Raw genomic sequence first — 15,929 nt, forward strand, 5'->3', positions numbered from 1 at the left:
GTTCCTCTGAGCAGGGAATGGGGTTTCAGGGCTCTCAATGTCAACACCTAACATTTTACCCTTGAGATTTACCTATAGATACAGAAAGAAGAGACAACATCAATATACAAGAATCGATCTCTATGAGGGTCTCAATAAGCTCATGTTACATCCTCATTATAATCTCTGTAGGGTTATAATGGTAACAACTGATTTTCCACCCCTCCGCCAAGTTTGGTGTCTTTTTTTTTTTAGGTAAAATGTCAAATGCAAAAATGCTGCACTTATTTCTCTTACTACATTGAAAATAGTGGAAGATGCAGATTTTTAATCCTTCATGAGTCCAAGCTGGAACATGACTTCTGCTAATCAGATGTCATCAACATAGGAACTCCAATTTTGGCGGCCATCAGCAAACTGGCACCTGCAATTAAACCTACAGGCATGATTTTTCCATAGTAGTAGGATCTCAATCCCATAGCACCAACAAAAGTAACAGATGTAGCAGCTAGGAAAACCCAAACGTTCCTTGGATCCTGAGACATCTGATAAGAACCCAGGCCAGCTAGGCTGCCGAAAAGTAGCCCTGCAGCCAGGGACGGCACCCTGCCTGTTTTTACTTAGCCAACGATCCCACCAGAAACAACCAGTGCTGTGTAGCCAAAGCCAAACCAATGCAAAGGCACTAATGGGAAGGGGCTCTTCTCCATTCTTCTCTTCTCAGTCCAGAAAGGAGACTGCCCCAGGCCTGCATCGATCTCCCGAAGGCCCGCGCGGTCCACAAGCGCGCACAAGCCGCGGGGCAGAGCAGCCAGGTCTCGCAATATTTATTTTAAATTTTACACTTTTTGAACTTTAAAGTAAAATTATATTGTATTTTTTATTTTATTTTACTCACCATTTTTATGACCTTCTTCCATATAGTGTCTGGTGGAATTTGCATTGCCATGATCTCTTCAATTTATGAATATTCCACAAGTTAACTATTTCTTCAATTGTGATGGACATTAATACTACAAAAATGGTTCCATGAAAATCTTTGTTTATATTTTTTGGTCTACTTCACTAACCCAGATGTAGTATGATGTTGATGATAATGTTAGTGATTATGAGAAGTGGTCAGATTCTGAACACATAGTTTTCAGGACGAAGAGCCAACAAGATTCTCATGTATTTGCTATTATTATATGGGGAGAAAAAGAAAAGAACAATCATAACTTCAAGGTCTTGCATGAAAAACTGAATGGATGTAGTTGTCATTTGCTGAGACCATAAGAAGAGATTTGGCATAAAATCTCACAAAGTATTTGCTATAGTATAATTAAGGTGACTATTAAAACATAGAAGTGGAGAAGCTAAGTGGTTAGTTTTATATGTGATTTTAGATTTTAGAGAGAATGTCTAAATGAAAAGTTTAAAGAAATAATTATATATAAATAGAAGTTAAAGACACAACATTGGATGAAATCAACACAGCAATGAGAATGAGTAGGGAAAAGGAGATTGAAGAATTGGTCCTTCATATACCTTAACATTAAAAATTCAGAAATCTTAGGGAAAATCAGCAGCAAGGACTAAGAGGCAAAAGAAGATTAAAAAACAATGTATGCTTTCTTAAGCCCAAGTGAAAATAGCATTTTAAGGATGACAAAGTGACTAAATGAATCAACTACTGCTAAAGTATGATTACAATATATATCTAATCAGAAGTCATTAAAGAAGGTATTAATCAGAAGTCATTTAAAAGCTTAAATTATATTTCAATCTCTAATTGACATTCTTATCCACATTAAGCATACCCAAGTCTACTTTTCTGCTTTATGAGTCTCCCTCCTTAGTATATTGTTTCTTATAGTTACTAGCTTCATTTATCACCGTACAAATAATTGACAATTCACTGCACACTTGCTTTTACACTAAAATTAGCCTTGCAAAACTGTTAAGTACTTTCCTTGCTGTTGAATCCAAATTAACTTTAACAGGTCTCTTAGTAAGCAGCATTTTCTACAGGTAATTCTTTTCCTGACCTATTTCCTTTTCTCATTTTCTGTGTTATTTTGATTCTTTATGTCCTCACCTGGTTTTCCCCTTTACTCTCCTTTTGTTAAATAGAAGAGCTCATAAGCTCTATTTTCATGGATCATTTCTTTTTTTTTTTTTCAATGTCTTAAATGTAACATTTGACAAGGCTCTTTCTTACGTTATTCCATTTCTTCAATTAATATCTGATGATGACTTCAAACCTCAATCTTATGCCCAAATATGTTTTTTGAGCTTTATACATTTACATCCAAAATAATACTAAAAGAGTAAGATGTATAAAACTGAATGTATATCTACCACCCCAAAACTCAACTTGAACTTCTTCTTATATTTCTAGTTTCAATGATCTCTAAGCTTCTAATCCAATGTCTAAGGAGCTGAGAAGTTATTATTAATATTTTAGGTTACCTTTCTTTCCCTGTTTTCTTCCATCTCTTAGTTTTATTAGTTCTGTTTCTTGAATATCACATGAATTATTATACTTCTCTTGATACTCATGATACCCTAACTTACACTGTCATCATCTTCTATTCTGTTTATAATCTCCCAAATGATTTTCTGATCATCATTTCTCCAGATAAAACCCACTAAATCTATGTTTAACAAATAATATTTCAGATCATGTTGAGTCCCCAGGCCTTTGAAGAGTCTCCACAACTCATAAAATGAAGTCTTAACCCCTTAACTTACCCTGCCAAGTACTTTAAGTTGTAGCTCTGACAATGTCTCCATGACGTAGTCATCATTTTGAAATAGATTTTTCCCATCCTCCTATTTCTAGCTCCTTGTTATTTTATCACTATACATATTTTTATTTCCTTGAATATGTTTTGTATATCTCACTACCTAGCTTTTAGCATTTTCTTAATCCTATCTCCTCTAATACATTAATTTATTTATTCAGTCATTCAATAAGTATTTATGAATTTCCTATAATGACCAGGAAACTATATATTTGTTACTGAATGTGGTGAGCAAGACTTTGCTTTCATCTCGGATATGGAAAGACCTTGGAAATCATTATACCTCATACTTACAGCAAGAAAGAAGCTGAGCAATTTGAAAATCAACAATTTCTTTTATACCCATCAGAAAAGTGAAGATATATTAATTAAGATTCTTCAGAGAAACATAACCAATAGGAGATAGATCTGTATGTCTCTATTATCTATCTATCTATCTATCTATCTATCTATCTATCTATCTATCTATCCATCCATCCATCCATCCAAACAGGGAATTATTTTGTGTGATTATGCCGGCTGAGAAGTCCCAAGAACTGCTCCCTGTAAACTAGAGACTCAAGAAGCTGACAGTATAGTTCCAGTCCAAGTCTAAAGACCTTGGAACTAGGAAAACTGATACGATAAATACTAGCGTAAGTCTGAAAACCTGAAAACCAATAGCACCATTGCAAGGACAGAAGACTGATGTCCCAGTTCAAGCACGCAGAGTTAGAGATTCGTCATTTTCTGCAACGTTGTTCTATTCTGACCCTTGATGGATTGGATGATGTCCACCCACATTTGGGAGAATGAGTTGCTTTACTCACTCTATGAATTCAAACACTAACATGTTTTAGAGACAACCTCATAGATACATGCACAAATAATATTTAATTAAGTATCTAAGCACTCAGTGACATAATACAGATGACAAACACATAAATTTAACCATCATAAGTGCACATGTTGTCAAGTTGGCATCCATATGCATTTCCCTAAAACATACTTAATCTTTAAATAAATGCAGTCACATAACTACAATTCCAGCAAACATAATAAAATTGTCCCACATACAACTGAAAATGCACTAGTCCCTTTCCCAGAATAAGTAAAGCCCTTATGTGACATTTACTCCTCTTGCTATCCTGTAAGTGAAATACTATAATGCTATAGCTTTGCTATTTGACCCTCAAAAATCATGTTGCAAATTTTATCCTCAATGTTGGAGGTAGGGCCTGGTGGGAGATATTTGGGTTGTGAGTGTGGATCCCTCACAAATGTCTTGTGCCATTCTCATGGGAATGAGTGAGTTGTCACTTTTAGTTCCTGCAATAAATGATTGTTAAAAAGAGTCTGGCATCTCGCTGGCCCTCACTTACTCTTTTGTCAGCTGATCTCTGAATGCTGGCTCCGCTTTGCCTTCCACCATGAGTAGAAACAGACTGGAACCCTTAGCAGAAGCAAATGCTGGTGACATGCTTCTTATGCAGCCTGCAGAACCATGAGCCAAATAAACTGTTTATTTTTTTTCTTTAAAAATTATCCAGTCTCGGCCTGGCGCGGTGGCTCAAGCCTGTAATCCCAGCACTTTGGGAGGCCGAGACGGGCGGATCACGAGGTCAAGAGATCACCTGGCTAACCCGGTGAAACCCCGTCTCTACTAAAAAATACAAAAAATTAGCCGGGCGAGGTGGCGGGCGCCTGTAGTCCCAGCTACTCTGGAGGCTGAGGCAGGAGAATGGCGGGAACCCGGGAGGCGGAGCTTGCAGTGAGCCGAGATCGCGCCACTGCACTCCAGCCTGGGCGACAGAGCAAGACTCAGTCTCAAAAAAAAAAAAAAAAAAAAAATCCGGTCTCAGGTATCCCTTCATAGCAACACTAATGGACTAAGACACATCGTGTAAAATTGACAAAATTTACACAGCATAATATGAAGTCTATATAGTTCATGTTATGTGATAATGAAGTGAGAGAGGAAAGAAAAATATATACACACATATACACCCACATACATATTCGTAAAAAATGAGGAAATACTTATGAAAATAACAGTCCTCATGTCTGTAATAGGTCATGAGCTGATAACTTATATTTGAAGCTTCTTCTTCCATTGCGTATTCCTTAATCTTCAGCAAGCACTGCAGCTGGTTATGGGTCTTTATCTGATGGCCTCCAAGCCTTCATTCCTAAAGGGTCTGGGCCACTAGTAGTCCTATCTGAATTGGCTTCAGTCGCCTGCTTAGTAATACTAAGACACATCCTAATTGATCTCCTGTTGTGTAAACACACTCTTCCGTACTACCACTGTAAAGCAGTGGTCCAATTTCCTGTTGATGATCAGGATCAATCACCCCGGCTAGCACAGTAACACCCTTCTTTGCTTGTGGATTCAAAGGCATGAGGAACCCAAAGTGAACATATGGCAGTCTTCATTTCCAGATCAATAAAATCATTGTCGTATCTTCTGGTAGAAACATTGCTCTCTCCAGAAATGACACCTCCAGGCCAGCAGATCATAAAATATTGAGAACAGGGAGCAAACATTTTGTTACTGGGTCATCAGGGGAGATAGTGAGTGGCACCACACCTATTTCCACATGTTGATTCCTGGACCCTTGAGTCCTGGCTGCAAAAAGAAAAATAAAAGAACACCATATACGGCATGTGAATTCAGACCGTGTATTGTCTTCTGTAGAACCTTGTCCTAGACCTGAAAGGCATGGCCAATGTAATAAGTAAGCATATGAAAACATATTCAACATTGTATGTCATCAGGAAATTTGCAACTGAAGCAATAATGAGGTGCCAATACACGCCTATTGGAATGGCTCATTCAAAAAATGCTGACAACACCAAATGCTGGCAACCATATGGAGCAACATTGATGGAAATGAAAAATGGTACAGTCACTTTGGAGTCAAAGATGAACATAGTCTTACCAAAAATCAATCAATTGTGCTCCAAAGTAATTTACCAACAGATTTGGAAACTTATGTCCACAGAAAAACCTTCAGGTGAATGTTAATAGTAGCTTTATTCATAACAGCTAAAAATGGGAAGAAACCAAAAAAGATCCTTTAATAGGATATGTATTATATGTGCCCTATTCTATTGTAAAATATATTTTTTCTATAATACATACATACAATTAAATATTGTATTATAGAAAAATAGTGTTTCTATATTACATATATACAATTAAATATTGTTCCAGCATAAACAGAAATAAGCTATAAAGCCACAAAAAGAATTGGAAGAACCTTACATTTGTATTCCTATTTGAAAGAAGTCAATCTGAAAAGGCTACTTATTTTTTTATTCCAATTATATGACTTTTAAAAAGGCAAAACTATTGAGACAATAAAAATAATCATTGCCTACAGAGAGTTTGAGAGAGAGAGAGAGGAAGAGGGTGAATATGTGAAGCACAGGGGTGTTTTAGGCAGTAAAGACTGTGAAGATCTACACATGGCATTCTTGTCAAACCCTTAAAACTTTACAGCTAAAGATTAAATTTTAATCTGTGCAAATTTTCAAAATCACTTAGAAGGTTAGAAGATTCCAGGAAATTATGCAAACAGCAACAGAAAATTTACTATGAAACAACCTTATTGAAGGAGGTAGGGAGCAATGGCTTTGACCTAAGTAAATTCAGAAATGAGTCAGTCAGGAAGATGAGATGCAAAAGGAACCTCACATAAGCGCTGTACTCTAGGTGATAAAGATATTTTCTACACGGTGTGGCTTAAACATTTTGAAACCACTATACATGCAAATAACATTAAATAATTATGTAAATGGATGCAAGATAATGGAAAATAACTTTCTTACAGTTGGAGTGGGAACTGACAGATGGACAAAGGATGAAGTCTAGAATGAGTCAGACACAGAGTATTGTACATATATTTATAGATGTGTGTATATACATGAGTTAGTATACACACATATATTTCTGTGCTCTGTCAACCGAGCAAGCCTAAAAAGAAATGGCACCCCAGTAGCAACAAGCACACGTAGGATCCTAGATATTGATTTATAATGTGAGAGTAAGAAAGTGCTAAACACACTGATGGTGGTATGTCAAAATGTTCAGAGTAACCAACTGGAATATTTTTTTCAGTGTTTAAAGCTGGAAAAACTTCAGCAACAAAATAAATCAAATATAACTGGATTATAACCCAAAGTATAAGTTAAATATCCATAAGTTTATACGATATAGATAAATGTCTGAATAAATTCATTAATAAAGGAAAGAAACATCTCCCATGCAGAATTCCAAATAATTTCTGTAGTCTGTATTCAAGTAGGAAAAGTAAATTTCCAACTTCTCAGATGTGTGCTATGCATAGTGATTTCCTTCCAAAGAATACAGTAATGAAAAGGGGGTGTTAGGAGTCACTTTAGAGTAAAGAAACATAGTAAACACTATCTCAGCCTGGTGATCAAAGCCAACATCAACAGTAATAAGTCATGCTGACAGTATGTACCCTTGATTTGATGGAATGAAAATAGAGCTTTACCTCTTTGGTTTTCCTCCTAAATGCAGTGTTAATTTGAGAAAAACATAAGACAAATCTCAATAGTGGGTGTCCTACATAATATATGCTCAGTACTCCTCAAAACTGTTATCACTAACAAAAACAAAAACCCCAGTAGCAACAAGCACACCTAGGACCGAGATCTTGGTTTCAAATACCATGCTCCACTAAAAGGATCCAGGGTTCCTTGGAAAAATTGCTGGTTCTATCACCAGGGCAAGAAACAGAAAAAATGAGCCTAGAATTTTTCCTTCCAGAGAAGTCTGAGCAATGTCTATGGCCATCAGGGGCCTAAGGAGACATGGTAACTAATGGCAATTTGGATCCTAGATGAAATTCTAGAACAGAAAAAAATAGCAGGTGAAAAGTGACGAGATAAGAAACAACTATATATCTCAGTTAATATATCAATTTTGTTTCATTAATGGTAATATATGTATTATATTTATGTAGGATGTTAATAACGGGAAAACTGTGTGGGGTATATGGAAACTGTACTAATTCCTCAATTTTCTGTAAGTTTAAAACTGTTAAAAAATAAAGTCTTCACATGCTTGCCAGCATCGATTATTGCATGTCTTTTTGACAAAAGCCATTTTACCTGGGGTGAGATGATATCTCACTGTAGTTTTGATTTGCATTTCTCTGATGATTAGTGATGTTGAGCATTTTTTAATATACTCATTGGCTGTGTGTATGTCGTCTTTTGACAAATGTCTATTCGGATATCTGGCCTGTGTTTTAGTTGGATTATTTGGGGAATCATCAATGACTGTTGGTGGGGATGTAAATTAGTACAGCCACTATAGAGAACAGTATGAAGATACCTCAAAAAAGTAAAAATTGAACTATCATATAATCCAGCAATCCCATTGCTGTGTATATATCCAAAAAAAAAAAAAAGGAAATTTGTATATTGAAAAGGTATCTTGACTCCCATATTTATTGCAGCACTAACCACAATAGCCAAGATGGGTAAAGAAAATGTGGTACCTATACACAATGAAATATTATTCAGCCATTTAAAAAGAATGAATTCTTGTCATTTGCAACAACATAAATAGAGCTAGAGGATATTATGTTAGGTGAAATAAGCCAGACACAGAAAGACACATATTGCATGTTCATTTATTTGGGACAGGAAAAAAAAATGTTGAACTCATGGAGATAGAGTGTAGAATGATAGCTACAAGAGCCTGGGAACAGTAGTGGGGAGAAGGGGACAAAAAGGGGAAGGTAACTGGGTACAAAAATATGGTTAGATAGAAGGAATAAAATCTAATGTTCAGAAGCACAATGGGGATGGCCATTAACAATTTTTTTATTGTACATTTCAAAGTAACTCAAAGAGTGGAATTGAAATGTTCTTATCACAAAGAAATGGTAAATGCTTCCGGGGTGATGAGTATCCCAATTACCTTGATCATTACATATTTATTCTTGTATCAAAATACCACACATACCCCATAATAATGTACAACTATTATGTATCCATAATACGTAGAAATAAGAAACAACAAAATAAAAGAGTTTTTTAAAAAATTAAATGAGAAAAAATTGAATAGCTTCATTTTTGCAGGCAGCCGTTTAAAATAACTTAAAGCCCAGAGGTGTGGAAAATCGTCTTTCAAATACTTATTTCTATACAAAATATGAACAGAAGTAAGAATTATGATATTGTGGAAAGCAAAGTGTTCTGAAATCTAAAGAGCAGGTTCCTTTGGCTATATCTAAGAGAATGAGGCAACAGAAGCACAGGAAATGCCTGGCGTGGCAGACACAGTGGAGACCGGGCAAGTCTTAAGACATTTTAGAGCATTTTCTAAAAACAATAGGAAGCCATCAAAAGGGTAAGACTTGCACTTGGAACTATTCAACAGAGGTTATCGAGAGGGTCAGACTTTCATTTTAAAAGTAATACTCAGCCGCGCGCGGTGGCTCAGGCCTGTAATACCAGCACTTTGGGAGGCCGAGGTGGGCGGATCACGAGGTCAGGAGATCAAGACCATTCTGGCTAACATGGTGAAACCCCATCTCTACTAAAAAAAACAAAAAAACTAGCCGGGCGAGGTGGTGGGCGTCTGTGGTCCCAGCTACTCGGGAGGCTGAGGCAGGAGAATGGCGTAAACCCGGGAGGCGGAGCTTGCAGTGAGCTGAGATCCGGCCACTGCACTCCAGCCTGGGCGACAGCGCCAGACTCTGTCTCAAAAAAAAAAAAAAAAAAAAAATTGGCATAATGGGGTAATTGAGACCTATATAAGAAAACCAAGGTTTCCAGCTTATTTAGCTCATTAATGAAATTCGAATTTACTGACAAAGTAAGTACTGGAAAAATTAGTGCATTGATTCTAACTCCTTCTTTAGATCTCCATGTCAATTCTTCAATTAAAATGGGACACTATCACTATGAGATAAAAGCGTGTGGATTTTGCTCAATGTTATCTTTCCCTTTTCTGGTGTGATACTTGACATAGAGTAGGAGCCCAGGAAAAGTTCATGAATAATAAAAATATGGGACATAGTTTTTGAGTAAGTTTCCTATATATATTGGCTTTTTAAACAAAGCACTTATTTGTTTATTTATTTATTTATTTTTTAGAGCCTGTCTCAATCTGTCACTCAGGTTGTATGTGAAGTAGTATGATCATACCTTACTGCAGCCTTGAATTCCTGAGCACAAGCCTCTGCAGTAGCTGAGACCACTATGCCCAGCTGTTTATAAATTTTTTGTAGAAATGGGGTCTTGCTAGATTGCACAGGCTGGTCTTGAACACCTGGCCTCAAGCAATTCTCCTGACTCAGTCTCCCAAAGTACTACAGGAATGAGCCACTGCCTGAGAGCCTATATTGGCTTTTGAAGTTGATCTGTCCTATTTCTCTTCAAAACCGCCTTTCTGCCTTTCCTTCTAAACACACAGTTCTAAAAGATTTTTTTTTTTTTTTTTTTTTGGCTTTATATTGCCATTAGAATTGATGTTCATGGACTTTTGGCACACAATTTTTAAAAAGTAATTTAGATTCACTGCTGAATTATTAAGCTTTTCATATTTACATTTGGAAAGCTCCTTCCACGATCTTCACTTGTTTTTATTATATATCATTGTTATTTGATTTTATTTCTGTTACTGCCACTCTCTTTATAACCTGTTAAAGTTATTTGTGTTTTGTTTTGAAATTGATGATGCAAACATATGAATGTTCATTACATAAGTAGACTACGAAGTGTAATTTAACACAGTACTGAAAATAAAACACTCACAAAATATATATTTATTTTAAGGTGCAATATTACTCAATCTTGATTTTTGAATCCTCAATACTAATTTGATTTCCTGTTATTTGCACAAAATATTTTATTATGCATGAGAAATATTTTGTTTCTGGATATTTATTCTTCTTAGACTCTAATAAATAGAGTAAAAGTCTGCTTTTGTAAGTACACATCTACTTTCATAAAGATCCTTTTTTCATGTAACTGCTTATAACTCTACTCCATTCTAGGTAATCTTAAAATGGGTGTACTATTTCATCAAAAATCTTATAAACAAAATAGAATTGAATGTGATCTTAATGGAAGTAATATATTATTTTAATAAGTTTTTATTTTAATTTTATTTCACAAATTCCAAAGCTTTTGCAATCTCATCTCAATATAATTATGATTGTGCTTATAAGGGACAAAATATTTTATAATTCAAGCTATTTTGCATGGAATGTATATATGTGCTTATCTAAAATTTGCATTCAAATTTAGGCAAATTTATGTTATAAATTTAGGAAAAACAATTGCTAGTAAGACCTGACCTATGCCTTTGAGACTGATGCTAATATAGTAGTTCTCAAAGTGTAGCACACAGACAGCAAGAGCATCACTTATGAAATTGCTAGAGATGAAAATTTCATAATATCTCTATAGACCTATTTAATCAGAAATTTTTATGGTGGAACCTAACAATATGCTTTATTACAAGCTCGCCAGGTCCCTGTGATAGAGGATAAAGTTTGAGAAATACTATTCTAACAGAATAAATAAAAATAACAATTATGGAAAACTATATTACTAAAAGTAAGACACACTCATAAGGCAAATTCAAACACTACTGTGATGAGCTCTGGATATTAAAGTGAAGAATAAAGTCTAGAGACTGAATAAAGTTGTGATCCATTTCCTGTTTATGAGTATGGATTTATATAATCAAGGTAGCATTTTAGGAAGTGCAATCTGGTATTAATGTATAAAATAAATAGGACTGAGGGAAGACAATAGTTTTGGAAATAATTAAAGAGCTATTTTATTCAAATACTTTCTATTTGGCAATGGCATGGATGAAGGTGCTAAGAAAATGAGCAAAATTATCTGTCTTTTGCTTTAATGCCAATGGAATTATGTCATCTGAAATAGGCGAGTCAAGATAGAAAAGATTTTTTGATAATCCGGGATGTATTTATTCAATTGTAAGTCCAAAATGTGGTAACAGAGTTGGAAAAGCAGTTAGAATTGGGGCTTCATTAATAGCTAAACTTCTGTCCAAAGGGGTAAAACAGTCCTTTAATATAATAGATTAATTATGCTTGTTTTGAATGCTATCATACAAATACCATCATATATCATATCAATTCATGTGTCTGGCCTCTTCAAAATTATTATTTTTTATTTCCATAGGGTTATTGGGGAACAGGTGGTGTTTGGTTACATGAGTAAGTTCGTTGGTGGTGATTTGTGAGATTTTGGTACCCCTATCACCTAAGCAGTGTCCACTGCATTCAATTTGTAGTCTTTTATCACTCACCCCCTTCCCACGCTTTCCCCCTGAGTCCCCAAGGTCCACTCTGCCATTCTTATGCCTTTGCCTCCCATTATGAGTGAGAACATACGATATTTGTTTTTCCATTCCTGAGTTACTTCATTTAGAATAATAGTCTCCAATCTCCAGGTTGCTGAGAATGTGTCTGGACTCTTCATATTGATATCATGTTTGTGGAATTCTTACATTTTTGTCAGTAATTCTAGATTGATCATTGTTGTTGGTTTTCTTTTTATTTCACTATATAAATAAATCATAATCTGTTTATTCATTTTGCTGTTCCTGGACACCTGAATTTTACTGTGTTTTAGAAATTGCATATATTGGCTGGGCGTGGTGGCTCACGCCTGTAATCCCAGCACTTTGGGAGGCCGAGGCGGGCGGATCACGAGGTCAGGAGATCGAGACCATCCTGGCTAACACAGTGAAACCCCGTCTCTACTAAAAATGCAAAAAAAAAATTAGGCGGGCAAGGCGGCGGGCGCCTGTAGTCCCAGCTACTCGGGAGGCTGAGGCAGGAGAATGGCGGGAACCTGGGAGGCGGAGCTTGCAGTGAGCCGAGATCGCGCCACTGCACTCCAGCCTGGGCGACTAAGCGAGACTCTGTCTCAAAAAAAAAAAAAAGAAATTGCATATATTGTTGTGCTAAACATTCTTATAGCTTCCTTTGGTAAATATTTGTGTACTGTGAATATATTTTGAACGCATTTTAAATATATATGAACCCCAATCACAAATTTGCATACTTTCTTCTTTAGAAGATACTGCCTACCAGTTTTCCAAAAAGAATATGCAAATTTACACTCCCAATGGCGGTATATGAGAGTTTCAGTTGCTCTGTCTCTTCACCAATACTTCATTTTATCTGTCCTTTCCATTCTTCAGTGGGGTTTCAATTGCATTTCCCCCAATGACTAATAAAATTGAGCATATTTTCATATGTGTTTTGGTTCTCTGGTTATCATAAAATGCCTGTTCAAGTATTTTGACCAATTTTATTGAGTTGTCTATGTTTATCTTACTGATACATGAATTACTTTTATATTCTGAAATAAACCTTTAACTATATAATGTGAACATACTTTTTCACTCTATCATATGTATAATATTTTTACTTTGTCAATCTATCACAATTTAGCTATATTCCAAATACTAGTCATTTAATCTCCAAAAGAGTTATAGTCAAATGAATCCAGACAAGCAGATAGTGTTTATTTTAATAAATATAGGGTTAAAATAAGAGAGATCTGAAACCTGGGAAAAATGTTTGAGCTTGAAGAAGAAGCAGGATACATCAAATAAATTAGCAAAATAATCAGAAAAAGCAAAGAAAATACTCTCAGATAAAGCAATACTCTAAAATTTAAAGGTAAACGGATTTTGAAGATTTTTGGATGGTTATCAATATCTCATACTGCAGAAGGGCAATGGCTGTAAGTATTTAGAGACCAATTAATTTGTCCTATAATAGGTTGTTAGTAACAAAAATAGATTAATTTAAATAATTTGAGCAATCAACCTGAGGCCAGTGAGTCAGAAATGAGGAAATACAGACAAAGAATACGTGCTTCTTTCTGAAGAAGCTCCTAGCAATGGAAAGGAATAGCATGAGAAGAGGCTGATATTGCTATTTTGACTTTCCTTTTAAATAAAGTGTTATTTATATGGGGATATTTTTCTGCTGTCAAATTGTTGTTTGCATATTTGTTTTTGATTTTTAAAGGTTTGTTCTTCATGGTGTAATAGTGTGTAGCAATGATTCCTACATGCCCCAGGGACACTGGGCAGTAGATTCATTATATATTTCAAAGGTATAAGATTATATTTATATTTAATGTTATTGAATTTAGTATTATTGAGTTTATTCTTCACCTACGTAATACATGTCTGAATGACATTTCCAAATATTTCTTGGCTTAGAAAAGATGTCTGTAATACTTTCAACCTTCTCCCTTGTTAAAAACTATGTACAACTCCCACTATTTTAGGAATAAGATAAAACTTCAAATATCCTATAAGCCTTTGTATAGTATAAGGGGGTTCCCGCCTTTCTCTCATGCCAGCTATCCTGGTCTCCTTCTCTGTCTCTCTCTCTTTTTTTTTTTTCCCTTTAGTTCTTAAGCAAGCCTTGCTTCTTCCTGTCATAGTTGCCTTACAGTTCCTTCGAGTGTTTCTCCTTCCAGACTTCTTTTTTTTGGTTAAGTCTCTGGGGCTGTTTTCACTCGTAGTTGTTTAATAGCCTTCTCAGCATCTAGAATCACTCTTGAAATCATTCCTCAAAGCATAGAATATGTTAGCAGTGAAATTATAAAATAAACATGAGTGTATAATTTAATATATTAAAAAAGCAGATTTTGCTGAGGATCTGAAACTGCTCTAACATCTGTTATAAAAAACCTAAAGCTCTAAAATAATAAAAATCAAAATTATATATGTCTCTATAGGAATCGGAAATTTAAAACAATCATATGAGAATATGCACATAAGACAAAAATAATGATCTTAACGTTAACTTGTAAATAAAACTCTAGGTTATATTAAGTAAAAACAGAGATGTGAGGGGGTCTTGGAGAGGGTAATTGGGAGATGGTGACAAAATGATTAATATAAACAAAAAACGCAATTGGAAATTTTTTTTCCCCAGCTTGAATTAATTCGGTGGTTTACTGTTCCTTTAGGTAGGAATTGAGAGAACTAAACTCTGTATTCATTGTATTATACGTCTTATCTATGATGTTCTCTATTTTAGCCATTATTTTTTGTACCTATTATTTTTGCTAATTGGTCTTGGTGATTCCTTGTTTGGGTTTCATATTGCTAACATATTTCCTTACCTCTTTTAGTGGGTTTTTTACACCTGTTTTAAAATCTAGGTCCTTCTATGCTAACATGTTTGCTACTGGGTGGCATATATAATCTATTTGTCATTTCATGTTTGTTTATTTGCTTTAGCTCCTATTCCTTGGTTCTACTGGCTATTCTCACAGTGCATATTGTGGAGGGGCCAAAGACTAAAGGGTGATCTGCATCACCTTGAAATAATTCAAGGAGACATGACTGAGTGAAATATAGGGTGGAAAGTCACAGCAAAGATTTACTGTTATGTGGAATTTATCCTCCTCTTTTGTATCAATTCATTAAGCTACTGATATGCTCGGCACATCAGCTTTAGAATCTCAGGAAGAAGCTGCATTAGAGGAAGCATTCTAGATTGTCATTCAGCAACTATGGGAGTTTGGAGGGAGGGATGAGAAGACAGCTCAAAGCTGGTCAGCTCTTGTTACTTCTGCAACTCTTTGCCTAAGCATGAGTTTACACTACCCACATTTTACCTCTATAGACACTATTCAAATGATCCTGGCCTTGCCAAAGGATTTGCAATAAAGGAACAAGTAACACTTTCTCTTTCTCAAAGCAAGTAATATAAGGAGCAAGAGAATTTAAACCATATTTAAAAAAAAAAAAAAAGAAGAAGAAGTAGAAGCTCAGCTGGGTGTGGTGGCTCAAGCCTCTAATCCTATCACTTTGGGAAGCTGAGGTAGGCAGACTAGTTGAGGCCAGGATTTCGAGACAAGGAAATCTCTTCAAAGTTTTGCTTGCTACCTTTTTTGATTCTGAGATTTCCTTCAGAGATTTCTCTTCAGCTGGTCTTTGGGGAAGTTACCTGCACCCTGGACAAATTTACTCTGTTGTAAATTTCTTTCCCATTCTTTAATTGTTGTGCCTGTATATTTCTTGGCAGCAACTAGGCTCCAACATAAGCAATCATGAGTAATTTTCAAAAATAAAATAGAGCAGTCAGATCAATGGCAGGAAGAGTTATACAGAGACTTTTGTTC

The 15,929-nt window shown here is 35.4% G+C and overlaps 1 protein-coding gene across 1 annotated transcript; it reads right to left on the reverse strand.

The window, feature by feature from the left end:
• Positions 1 to 221: 221 nt before the first annotated feature.
• Positions 222 to 4,301, reverse strand: LOC101002574 (transmembrane protein 14B-like). Its single transcript, XM_009192887.4, is given in 1 exon segment — positions 222 to 4,301. A coding segment is annotated over 1 exon segment (345 nt). The 5' UTR covers positions 690 to 4,301; the 3' UTR covers positions 222 to 344.
• Positions 4,302 to 15,929: the final 11,628 nt, after the last annotated feature.

This window comes from Papio anubis, chromosome 19, assembly GCF_008728515.1.
Source record: "Papio anubis isolate 15944 chromosome 19, Panubis1.0, whole genome shotgun sequence".
NCBI lineage: Eukaryota > Metazoa > Chordata > Mammalia > Primates > Cercopithecidae > Papio > Papio anubis.